We start from the raw sequence: 12,254 nt of genomic DNA on the forward strand, positions 1-12,254 counted from the left end.
CATTGGTGGTAGTTTAAAAGAATCCTGTCTATCTAAAGCACTTTGAGTATTTTAAAAAAGCACTATATAAATGGAATTATTTATTAATTATTAATATTGAGTGTAGATTGATGGGCAAAAATGGCAAATGCATCCTTTCTATAACTGAATTTACGGCACAATAGAGTGTGCAGGGCTCTGAATACTTTCTGAATCCACTGTATGTATAGCCACCACTCCATTTTTTCAAACGGCCTGTCTTTTCTAAATACTATATTATAGTAATTGTTGTCCTAAAGATTCAACTGGGTTTCTTTCACAATAACACTGTGTTTAGGTGTAACTATCCATCCATTATCCATCCATCCATCCATTTTCTAACCCGCTATATCCTAACTACAGGGTCACAGGGGTCTGCTGGAGCCAATCCCAGCCACAAGGCAGGAAACAAACCCTGGGCACGGCGCCAGCCCACCACAGGGCACACACCCACAGGACAATTTAGAATCGCCAGTCCACCTAACCTGCATGTCTTTGGACTGTGGGAGGAAACTGGAGTAGGAAACCCATGCAGACACGGGGAGAGCATGCAAACTCCACGCAGGGAGGACCTGGGAAGTGAACCCGGGTCTCCTAACTGCAAGGCAGCAGCTCTACCCACTGTGCCACCATGCCGTCCGTGTAGCTATCGTTACTCAATTGCATTTGTCAGAATTTATCACTTCTACAATTAAGACATACATGTTTTTGCTTGATTATGCATTTGTTTTATTCTCTTTGTTATTAATGTTCATATCTATAGAAATTCACAAATCCACTTATTTTGATTTAGAGTCACAAGTGATGCAATACTGGAAAACAACCCTGGACAGGGTGCCAGTCCATCACTGGGGGGACTCCCACATATCCACACTCATTTTACTCCAACTGGGGCTAATTTTTGTGTCACAAATTAACCTAATCTGCTTGCCTTTGGGGATGTGGGAGAGACACTGATAACTTTCCAAACGTGAGGAAAACATGCATTTTCCTCACTAATTGGAGGACTCAGACCCAACATACTGGATCTGTGAAGCAAAAGTGCGTCTCTAGCAGTGTTCATATTGTATTTAGTATGTTAAATTGTAAAGCTAGCCTGTTCTAAGATCCCTGCTTCAGGGTTTTGCTTGGCATACTGAGGCATATGACCTTTAAAATGCAAAACCATATCCAATCATACAGCGTGAATGGGTTATTAGACACCATATATTAGTCAGCAAAAAAGAAGTCTAACTTACTGAGAGCAGTATACTATTGTCACGAATAATTAAAAATCAATTCATATTCATTCACTTCCTTGAACAATTAAGAGTTAAAAATATATACTTGAATTGTGAATACATTTTTAAATTACTGTATTTCTCCGTAATGTAAGACTGCTTACAAATTTCTGACACTTAATGTTTTTGATATTATTAATATGAGTGATATACACGTCACTTCAAAGAATGCTAATCCCATAAAACGTCTAATAGTCTGATGTTCGAAAACGTGGTATTTAACTAGAAATAATTTCTCTCGCAGCTGATTCGAGCTTCAACAGTGGTTCGAGTATATGATTGGCTGTCTGAAAATCGATGGTCGAACTGAGTTCCCGCATTCCGACACTTCCTCATCTACAGGTAGAAAGTAGTTATGCGGTCCGCCATCACGCTCTCGTTCTTCGACACATCGAGACTGTACAGAGGACGTCTGGCCAGTTAAGCGCCGGAAACAGACGGAATTTTACGGGACAGTCCGAAATGAAGACGCCATATTGAATATGAATGGTGTATTATGTGATTTTTTTCTCCCGGGCTCCTTCAGAATAGCCGAGATCTGAGCTCTTCCAACCGCGCTTTTTTTTTTACACAATCGGTCGAAAGCGGATGGTTACTACGACTATCGCGATTGCACTTATGCAGAGAGACGGGTTTCCCCAAATAGGGCTTGATTTGTATTTAACACTGCAGTAAGAAACAATCACCCGGCTTATATAATGATTTCATTGACTCTACTGTTTTTTCGTTCAAGGAATTAGTAAATCCTGCAGAATATATAATTCGGGTGTTCGCTCTGATTCTTAAGGGCATGTTTTCTGACGAGAAAAACAGACCACCACATTGAGTGATAGCCTTCCTAGGAAAGAAAACTAGACAGAAAAAATGGAGGAGAACCCTGACAACACTATGGATGACTGTGTGATCATTGTGGAGGAGAACGAAGCAGAAAGCAGACAAAGTCAGAATGAGAAACCGGGCGAAGGAAGCTCCAAAAACTTGCTGGACACCTGTGCGGTGTGTCTTCAGAGCTTGCAGAGTCGAGATCCTAGGCTGCTTCCCTGCTTGCACTCATTCTGTTCTAAGTGTGTGCCGCTACCGGCAAGATATGTGGCCTTAGCAGTGGGCAAACCTACAGCACCCGGTGGCGCGAACTCCGCTGCAGAGGCGAACAAAAAGCAGGGTGAGTTGGAGCCTTTTCGTATAATCGATTTTTGTAGTCTGGGAAAGTGCCGTAAACATGAATTTTCTTTATGAATGCGGTGTTTAGAACTAATCTCGAAGACCGTGTTGTTTAAAAATAATAAAAATAAACTAACGACCCCCTCATATATCTCTTCTGCAGATTTTGATCTTGTTGTCTGGATACATTTAAACATAGTATGCCTGTGGTCTAAGGTTTTGGTAACATTAGCAGTGGTCATTTGAAATGGTAATTGCTTTGTGGTCGTGCTCTCTGTGAAAAAGACGTTGCATAAAATGAAGTGAATGGGCAAAGTCTATGCCCCGGGTCTAATTCTGGTGACTTGTTGGAATAAAGAAGATTTTTTTTTTTTATTCTATTCTGCAGTATTTGGATCGCGGTCTTTAGATTTAAACAAAGACGAGCAAACAAACGAGAAATTTTGTCTGTTACGTCATGTAACGTTACGGGGAAGGATGGCGCATGCGTGCGGTAAATCAAATCGCGAGACTGACAGCTGCTACAGCTGCAGTGTTTACCCTCCAGTGTTCGGATTCGATTGTTAGAGCTAAGACAAGTAATCCCTTCTTCGGTTATAATGGCGATTTGCACAAATAATTACGAGTTTCAGACAGTAATTGACATCGGTCATTTCGGGCACGCGCTTTATATTTTTGTTGCTGCATGCTTGTGTGTTTTGAATAAACTGCACTGGAGGCGCGCGGGATGAAAGTCCAACATTTCCTGTTTATATCGTTTTTTGCCAAAACAATTTGAAGAAACGTTTTCTGTAGCTTTAATGCTGTTAGGCTATGTGCTGGCACTGCTTTTTTTGGAATTTGCAATTTCAGGTTCACTTTTATTTCAGTATTCCTGTTAACCTCGGAGTATGTCTTTTGCCAATTTTACTGGAAAAAACAAAGTTGCTCACTTTAATTTCTTACTTGCTCACCATTACGGTTGCTGATTAGTTTTCATTTTGCTTACTGGATTTGACTCCTGTTAAGTGTGGTCCATGAAGTCTTGTCTTTTCTTGATTGATAGGTAGGGTTTTGGTACATCATAAATTTGTGTAAAGTTAAGTTGTCACATAAGCATTACATTAGAGAAGTAAATGTTCATTATATTAGATTGGGAACAGGAATGTACCTACATTTAGATTTGCAAGGCTTATTTTCCTGTTAAATTGTGATGTGTTGGAAAGTAATGTTTATAAAGTTGAGCATTCAAGGTCTGGGAGGATATGTGAGAGGAAGTAAGATTGGTATTGTTTTTGATTTGGCCTGACCATGTGCTAGCAGCTGTTTTTTTGAAACAGAAATCTGCCTCCACCCTGTTCTTTTTGTTCCTTAAAAGGATTCCATCAATCTTAGAAGATAAACCTTGTTACATTTTTAATATCTTGTGTATGATCGTTGTGAGCTTGCTTGCAGTTTTAACACATACTTAAGGTTTCTTAATTAACTTGACCTCAATTAAATTAGGCTCATGAGATCTTATTAGTTATGTCAACTGGCTGGTCTTCCACAACTTTGGAAGTGTGTTAATGGATGCTACTTGCATCTCCATTGAATGGCTTATGTCCATCACCCATAGAGAATTAAACAAAAGTGTTTTATGGAAAGACCCTTGGATTAATTAATTACTATGTAATTGCTGTTCATTCATCCAAACAGTTGAGCCTCTATATAACTGAAGTTCAATACTTGATTATTAAAAGACCTCCCATTAGCAATTTTCAGTGCAGACTGAAAATAGTCAAAAAGTTACTACTACCACATAAAGTTAGTGTTAATTCACATTGTATTCATCTATTTCAGTATGAAATGTCATTGAAGTTTCTTTGATAATAGACTATATGTTGTGCAGGTTAGAGCTAAGGGTTTTGGCTGTTCTAGGTATTGCTAGCTTAGTCATTAGCAATTTTGCATACTGTGATCCTGGAGAGATATTTTACGTAGCTGTCGTCCAGTTGTGAATAACAGGCATGTCAAATTTTGTACTGTCACATAAAATTGCATGTGAGGGTGCTCATTTAGGAAAGTGCTACATAACATCCATTTTATGTTTATCATCTTTGGTTTTCTGTTCAGTGAATGTTACTGCATGTTTTCAGCTCCTTTATCTGGACAAGAAAAGAGACAATAATTTGGGGTTATGTTATTTTTCAACATATTTTAGGGTAGCCTTTATAATACCTTCACAAATCTAGCATAACCATACTAGTAGAGCTTTTTAAAATTTTCCAGATATTTAGGTTTATAAGCATTAACAGTGTTGACTGTAGCATTTATGATTTCAATTTTTGTATCCTTTGTCGTGTCACAAAATAATTTCGCCTGAATATTTAAAACTTAATGTAGTGTCCTAACCCATTTATGACACAAATAAAAAATACCTGTAATACAGTAACTGTAGATGTGTGGCTCATGACATTTAGAATTTTTAAATTCTTAAATTTGTTTTAGTGTCACAAGATGTTTCAATGGATTGAAAAAAGTTTGACATTAAGGACCATAACTAAATACTTGATTATGCTACCCACGTGTGCATCAGAAATATTGGTAAATACATTCAAAGTGATTTTATTCTATGAAGTCTATTCACTAATACTGCTGTATTTAGAGGTTCCCGTTAACCTAACCTTCTCATATGTGAATCACGTAAGAAAAGTTATATTCATCAGTGTGAATTTATTTCTTTTATCTAATTAAGTTACTCAACTGACAGAGACGGGGAAAGTACAACACTATAAAAATGTGCACAGAAGGTGTTTTTATGCAGTTAGTGAGAACATGCAGTTTAAGAACTGCAACAATCATCTCTCTCTCTCTCTGTGTTTTTATTTTTAGTTATATACACACAGTACAGACCAAAAGTTTGGACACACCTCCTCATTCATTGTGTTTTCTTTATTTTCATGACCATTTACATTGGTAGATTCTCACTGAAGGCATCAAAACTATGAATGAACACATGTGGAGTTATGTACTTAACAAAAAAGGTGAAATAACTAAAAACATGTTTTATATTCTAGTTTCTTCAAAATAGCCACCCTTTGCTCTGATTACTGCTTTGCGCACTCTTGGCATTCTCTCGATGTGCTTCAACAGGTAGTCACCTGAAATGGTTTTCACTTCACTGGTGTGCCTTATCAGGGTTATTTAGTGGAATTTCTTGCTTTATCAATGGGGTTGGGACCAGCAGTTGTGTTGTGCAGAAGTCAGGTTAGTTGGACGGTCATTTATTTTTCAACAGGATAATGACCCCAAACACACCTCCAGGCTGTGTAAGGGCTATTTGACCAAGAAGGAGAGTGATGGAGTGCTGTAAATGGTCATGAAAATAAAGAAAACACATTGAATGAGGAGGTGTGTCCAAACTTTTGGCCTGTACTGTGTGTATGTGTGTGTATTGATGCAGTAAGAAGCGAATCAATGAATGAAACCTGTTATCTTTACAACGGTTGACAAACACAGAATGTAACTTGAACACAACACATCCTACAAATACGAACCTGATTGAAAGGAATAATGATAATCAAATCCTTGATGACAGCAACACTCATAACAGTCATAAAACAATTACATTGTCAATCATGTTACATTATTTTTAAAATGTTTCCTTTTCTTTTTCATAACTTCTTTAACACACTACTTCTCCGCTGCGAAGTGCGGGTATTTTGTTTATTTTGTATACGGTAGTCCACAGGCTTTCTGTGGACAATGGATCTTTTAATTTATTGTACATGCTTCTTCAGTTTGTTTGCCCAGTTGATTGCATACAAGCTTAGAGGCTACCCAATCAGATCAAATATTACATATTAACCAAAACTCCTCAATGCTATAAGATATTCTTCCCGCGCGGTGCTTGATTGTTTGCTGTCTCTGCCTCTCTCTCACCCTCTCTGACATTCTCTGCGCCTGATGGAGGAGATGTGAGTAGAGGTGCTGTTTGCACAGAAGCTGTTTGCTTAGAAGATACTGACACTCCTCTAAAAAATGCCGCGTTATTGCTTCGGCAAACTTAAAAGCACACGTATTGATTTTTTGATTGTTTGCTTTTCTTTGCAAGCTCTCTCTCTCTCTCTCTCTCTCTCTCTCTCTCTGAAATTCTCTGCTCCTGATGCAGACACTCCGTTGAAGCGAAGATATGTTTGCATTCTTTTAATTGTGAGAAAGAGCTGTCATCTCTGTCTTTTCATGGAGCACAGTTTAAACTTTTGACTAAAGGGTGTTATTTCATGTCTTGTGGGCTCTAATAATATTAACAGTGTGGGAGAGTTTATAAGGGCTTAAAATATATAAAAATAACCATACAAACATATATGGTTTCTACTTCGTGGATTTTCACCTATCGCGGGGGGTTCTGGAACGCAACCCGCGATCGAGGAGGGATTACTGTGTGTGTGTGTGTATATGTGTATATATATACATAATTATATACATAATTGAGATGTTTCTGCAGCTTAATTGGAGTCCACCTGTGTTAAATTCAGTTGATTGGACATGATTTGGAAAGGCACAAACCTGTCCATATAAGGTCCCACAGTTGACAGTTCATGTCAGAGCACAAACCAAGCATGAAGTCAAAGGAATTGTCTGTAGACCTCCGAGACAAGATTGTCTCGAGGCACAAATCTGGGCAAGGTTACAGAAAAATTTCTGCTACTTTGAAGGTCCCAATGAGCACAGTGGCCTCCATCATCCGTAAGTGGAAGAAGTTCGAAACCACCAGGACTCTTCCTAGAGCTGGCCGGCCATCTAAACTGAGCGATCGGGGGAGAAGGGCCTTAGTCAAGGAGGTGACCAAGAACCCGATGGTCACTCTGTCAGAGCGAGAGTGAGGAGAACCTTCCAGAAGGACCACCATTTCTGCAGCAATCCACCAATTAGGCCTGTATGGTAGAGTGGCCAAACGGAAGCCACTCCTTAGTAAAAGGCACATGGCAGCCCGCCTGGACTTTGCCAAAAGGCACCTGAAGGACTCTCAGACCATGAGAAACAAAATGGTCTGATGAGACAAAGATTGAACTCTTTGGTGTGAATGCCAGGCGTCATGTTTGGAGGAAACCAGGCACCGCTCATCACCAGGCCAATACCATCCCTACAGTGAAGCATGGTGGTGGCAGCATTATGCTGTGGGGATGTTTTTCAGCGGCAGGAACTGGGAGACTAGTCAGGATAAAGAGAAAGATGACTGCAGAAATGTACAGAGACATCCTGGATGAAAACCTGCTCTAGAGTGTTCTTGACCTCAGACTGGGGCAACGGTTCATCTTTCAGCAGGACAATGACCCTAAGCACATAGCCAAGATATCAAAGGAGTGGCTTCAGGACAACTCTGTGAATGTTCTTGAGTGGCCCAACCAGAGCCCAGACTTGAATCTGATTGAACATCTCTGGAGAGATCTTAAAATGGCTGTGCACCGACGCTTCCCATCCAACCTGATGGAGCTTGAGAGGTGCTGCAAAGAGGAATGGGCGAAACTGGCCAAGGATAGGTGTGCCAAGCTTGTGGCATCATATTCAAAAAGACTTGAGGCTGTAATTGCTGCCAAAGGTGCATCGACAAAGTATTGAGCAAAGGCTGTGAATACTTATGTACATGTGATTTCTCAGTTTTTTAATTTTTAATAAATTTACAAAAACCACAGGTAAACTTTTTTTTCACATTGTCATTATGGGGTGTTGTGTGTAAAATTCTGAAGGGAAAAAATGAATTTAATCTATTTTGGAATAAGGCTGTAACATAACAAAGTGTGGAAAAAGTGATGCGCTGTGAATACTTTCCGGATGCACTGTATATATAATTCCAGATGTTAGTGTTTTTAGTTTATTATGATAATAACAACTGCAGTGGTGACCACAGAAAGAACAAACACCTACAGCCAAAAAAAAATCCTAGTTGTACTCGGGCAACTGTTATTTAAATATAGAAGCCATCAATATACTGAGCATCTGCACGGTTTTATTTTTTTCCTTTCTCCTGTCTAGTACTGATGGTACAGAGCAGCAAGCCATGAAAAGGAACTGAAATCCTTATGAGCACATCCTGGCACTGCACTTTGTCAGATTATTGTTAATGTTTTTATTTGTCTGCAAATAACATTGCGCTTATGATACTGTTGCCTAGGTCCTCCTTGCTAGACTTTGCTAAGGAGTCCTGCAGTGCAAATGTATTGTGGTGTGTGTTGCTGCCAAACAGGCACAGGCAAAGTGGTGTTTAAGATCAGGAGGAGAACAAGTTAGTTAGTAAGAGCACGACAGGGTGAGAATGGCAAAAGAAATAAAAGAGCAGGTAAGAGGCAGCCAGGTTGAATGCCCACTTGTTTTATTTTGCAGGTGTCCAAAAGGAATGGTACAGTTTATATCGCTGCATTCATAATAAAACGCCAGTTAGCACATGTGGATTCAACCAGAAAAGTAGAGCCTGTAAGGCTCATGGGATCATCCCAGTATCATGTCAGATGTTTTTTTTTTTGTTCTTTATTTCACCCTATACAATTTCTCCATCCATTTTCTAACCCGCAGAATCCGAATACAGGTCCACGGGGGTCTGCTGTAGCCAATCCCAGCTAACACAGGGCACAAGGTAGGAACCAATCCAGGGCAGGGTGCCAACCCACCGCAGGACACACACAAACACACCCACACCCCAAGCACACACTAGGGCCAATGTAGAATCGCCAATCCACCTAACCTGCATGTCTTTGGATTGTGGGAGGAAACCGGAGCGCCCGGAGGAAACACACGCAGACACGGGAGAACATGCAAACTCCACGCAGGGATGACCCGGGAAGCGAACCCGGGTCTCCTAACTGCGAGGCAGCAGTGCTACCACTGCGCCACCGTGGTATACAATTTCTTGTATTAGGAATTTGTTAGTTTTTGCATACCCTTTGGGGTCAGAGCACAGGGTCAGCCATTGTACAGCGCCCCTGGAGCAATTGAAGGTTAAGGGCCCTGCTCAAGGGCCCAGCAGAGTAGGATCTCTTTTGGCAGTGGCGGGGCTTTGAACCGGCAACCTTCGGGATACCAGTACAGATCCTTAGCCTCAGAGCCACCACTTCCACATAGTCTCCTTTATTTTTAATTACAATTTGTTGTTTTAGTTGTTATGTGTCAAGTGAGCATGCACATTAGACATACTGTAGAACTAAATGAAGGAAACAGCATGTTGGCTGATAACTGTTTAAAGTTGGGGTTTTATAGCATTATAATAAATGCAAAAATGGACTAATGAAATACTGTGGCTTTACATAGCACCTCTAGAGTCTGTTGCAGAAAGTAGGTTTAGTATGAAATCCAGTTAAAGTACGTTGGGATTCACAGTAATCAGGCTAATTCAGTTCCAGAAAGCTTGGATTATGCCAGACCAGCATTTCTGGAAAGCACATTTCTTCTGTGCGTTTTCCTCTCTGGCCCCATGTTTGCCTTGCATAAAAAGCACTGGGGGTGGAGAAGTCCTCAGGACTCGTGATATTGACCAAACATCTGCCCTAGTCATTTCCTTTTTTTTTTTTTTTTGTTGGGCGAACCTTTTCATTTTATTTGACTCCACTTTTTGTTAAATCCATTTTCTTGGAAGAGGGAAGCTGTGACATTTAAATACATGTTGGCTTCAGCTGTGAATCATTTGACCCAGCACCCTTAAAGGTGTAGGGCCCCAGGACCTTCTGTCCTTTGTAGAAACTAGAGTTACTTGGGGCACTTACATTATTATACAGTTCCCTTTCACTCGGAGTTCCAACTTCTTTGCCTAACCTGGCTTCCTTAGTCCGAGTATCAACACCTCTGACTAGAGGTACTGGCCCATTATGGTTATCTGTGTTACTCTGTTTCGCTATAGGATCCACAGCTACTTGGTTCCCTTCACATATGTCCAGTGCTTTTATTAAAAACCAAACAAACAAAAGTGTCTAAAAAGTGCAGTGCAAAGTTCAATACATAGATAATCCAATAAAAGGATGTAAAGAGGAGGATAAAACGGTCATCAAAGAAATTATCCATTAAAACACTGGCAGGAAACTGTCTTTAAAAACACTGAACCTCGCTGCCCCTTTAAAACTGACTTCTCCTTGTCTTCTCCCTTTCTGGACCTTGCAGACCTAGGTGAAGTCCACCAGCAGATGCAGACAACCTTTAATTCTGGCCAGTGTCCCCCAAGATGCCACCGAGCCATGCTTGCTCTGTGCCCACCACTGTCTTTCCTGGCTACTCCTTGCAAAAGCTTGCTGTGTCCTCTCACCGCTGCAACATCGTTGGCTCCTTCTGGTGAGAGCACATTCCTGAGCATAATGGTCGCTCCTGCTACCTGATCTCTCCGCAGCAGTGATCCCTCAGCCCCCCTGTTAAGCGCTGGGCACACATGTTCCTCTCTGGTGCTCCACTCCCATCTGTCTGCTTTCTTTACTCACACTGGCTCTCTCTCACTTCTACCTTTCTTTTACCTCCATTCTTTGTCTTGTTTTCCTTTTTCTTTTTTTTTTGCCTTCGGTCTGCCTTTTTTCCTTTCTAGCACTCACGCTTCCCATTTAAAACAAGGATGGGGCACAGCTGTAACATCCTTGTAATGCAAGTTTCCAAGAGCCTGGTGATCCTCTTGTTGAGGGCTGCAAAATGTGACAAATGGCCCACTTGCCTCCCTTGTGGCTATTGGTCTCAGGGTACTTAAATGAATTCACCTGCAAGTTTGACCCTTTGTCGATGTATAACATTAATTCATAAATGCTGAGGTGCGCATCGTTGAAGAGATCTACTAGTGCGCCTCCCACAAAATACTCCTTCTGTTCATGCGGATCCCAGTCTCAGATATGGAGCAATGGCCAGTTACTGTCATTTTCTTCTCTATGCACATCTAGTTTCCTGATATATAAAGAAGGTGTACTGCCTCTCAACCTCCTGATCTTATGGACTGATATATTTTTTTTTGCCCATTTTTAAAGTGTCTGGCCCCTTTTAGTGCCAGTAGTTAGTTGTTCTGAATATCCAGTCACAACACTATTTAATTTGCAGGTCCTTGCCAAATAGCCAGCCAGGAAATCCTGACAACTATGCCAGTTATGGCCTCAAGGGGGCACCACAGAGCCCCGCACACCAGACGCAACTCCACCAAACACAGTTTAGGGATATAAAAAAAATTTTATTACCCAGAGACATGTTCACATGCTTACTTTAACAGTCCAACACAGTACTTGTTGATAATAAAGCCCCCCTTTTCTTCCATCTCCTTTCACCACCATGAGATTTGCCGTCTGCCTTTCAAGATGAGGCAGAATGGCACCTTTTATGCTGGACCCGGGAGCACTTCCAGTGTAATGGCTTTGAATACTGTAAGCACTGCTGGGTCATATAGAAGCTCTCCAAAATAGTGTTGACCATTCTTTACAACGGCACCCAAGGATCCAGGCAAGATCGCCCTTCTGGACTACAATATCCAGGCAACTCTGCAGGTGTTCATGCTGGGTTCCAGCCAGGGGAACCCAGCCACTTTTCATGCTTGGCGACAATAGGTCCACTCATCCCTTCCATTAGATAGATAGATAGATAGATACTTTATTAATCCCCAAGGGGAAATTCATCATCTCAACTTGGGCAGAAACTGAGGACCATTCCGGCCAGATTGTCTCCATTCTTAGGCTCCATCCATCACGTAAGTCTGGCCTCATCATGCCCATCCCGGCTTTCTTTGACCATCAAAGAGCTTACAGAGAAGCACTAACTGCTGTCAAGAATACCCACTATGGCAGAATAATAGAAAGTGGCCATGATAACCCAAGGGTTTTGTTCTCT

The 12,254-nt window shown here is 41.0% G+C and overlaps 1 protein-coding gene across 2 annotated transcripts in view; it reads left to right on the plus strand.

Annotated features, from left to right (window-relative positions):
* The first annotated feature begins 1,644 nt into the window (after window positions 1-1,644).
* The window catches only part of trim24 (tripartite motif containing 24), a 102,336-nt gene continuing 91,726 nt past the window's right edge, over window positions 1,645-12,254 (plus strand). For both annotated transcript variants that reach the window (XM_039769387.1, XM_039769388.1), the window contains exon 1: window positions 1,645-2,460. In XM_039769387.1, coding sequence (XP_039625321.1) covers window positions 2,163-2,460 — 298 coding nt within the window. In that variant the 5' untranslated portion in view covers window positions 1,645-2,162. The remainder of the gene's footprint in view (window positions 2,461-12,254) is intronic.

Source organism: Polypterus senegalus, chromosome 11, assembly GCF_016835505.1.
Source record: "Polypterus senegalus isolate Bchr_013 chromosome 11, ASM1683550v1, whole genome shotgun sequence".
Taxonomy (NCBI): Eukaryota; Metazoa; Chordata; class Cladistia; order Polypteriformes; family Polypteridae; genus Polypterus; species Polypterus senegalus.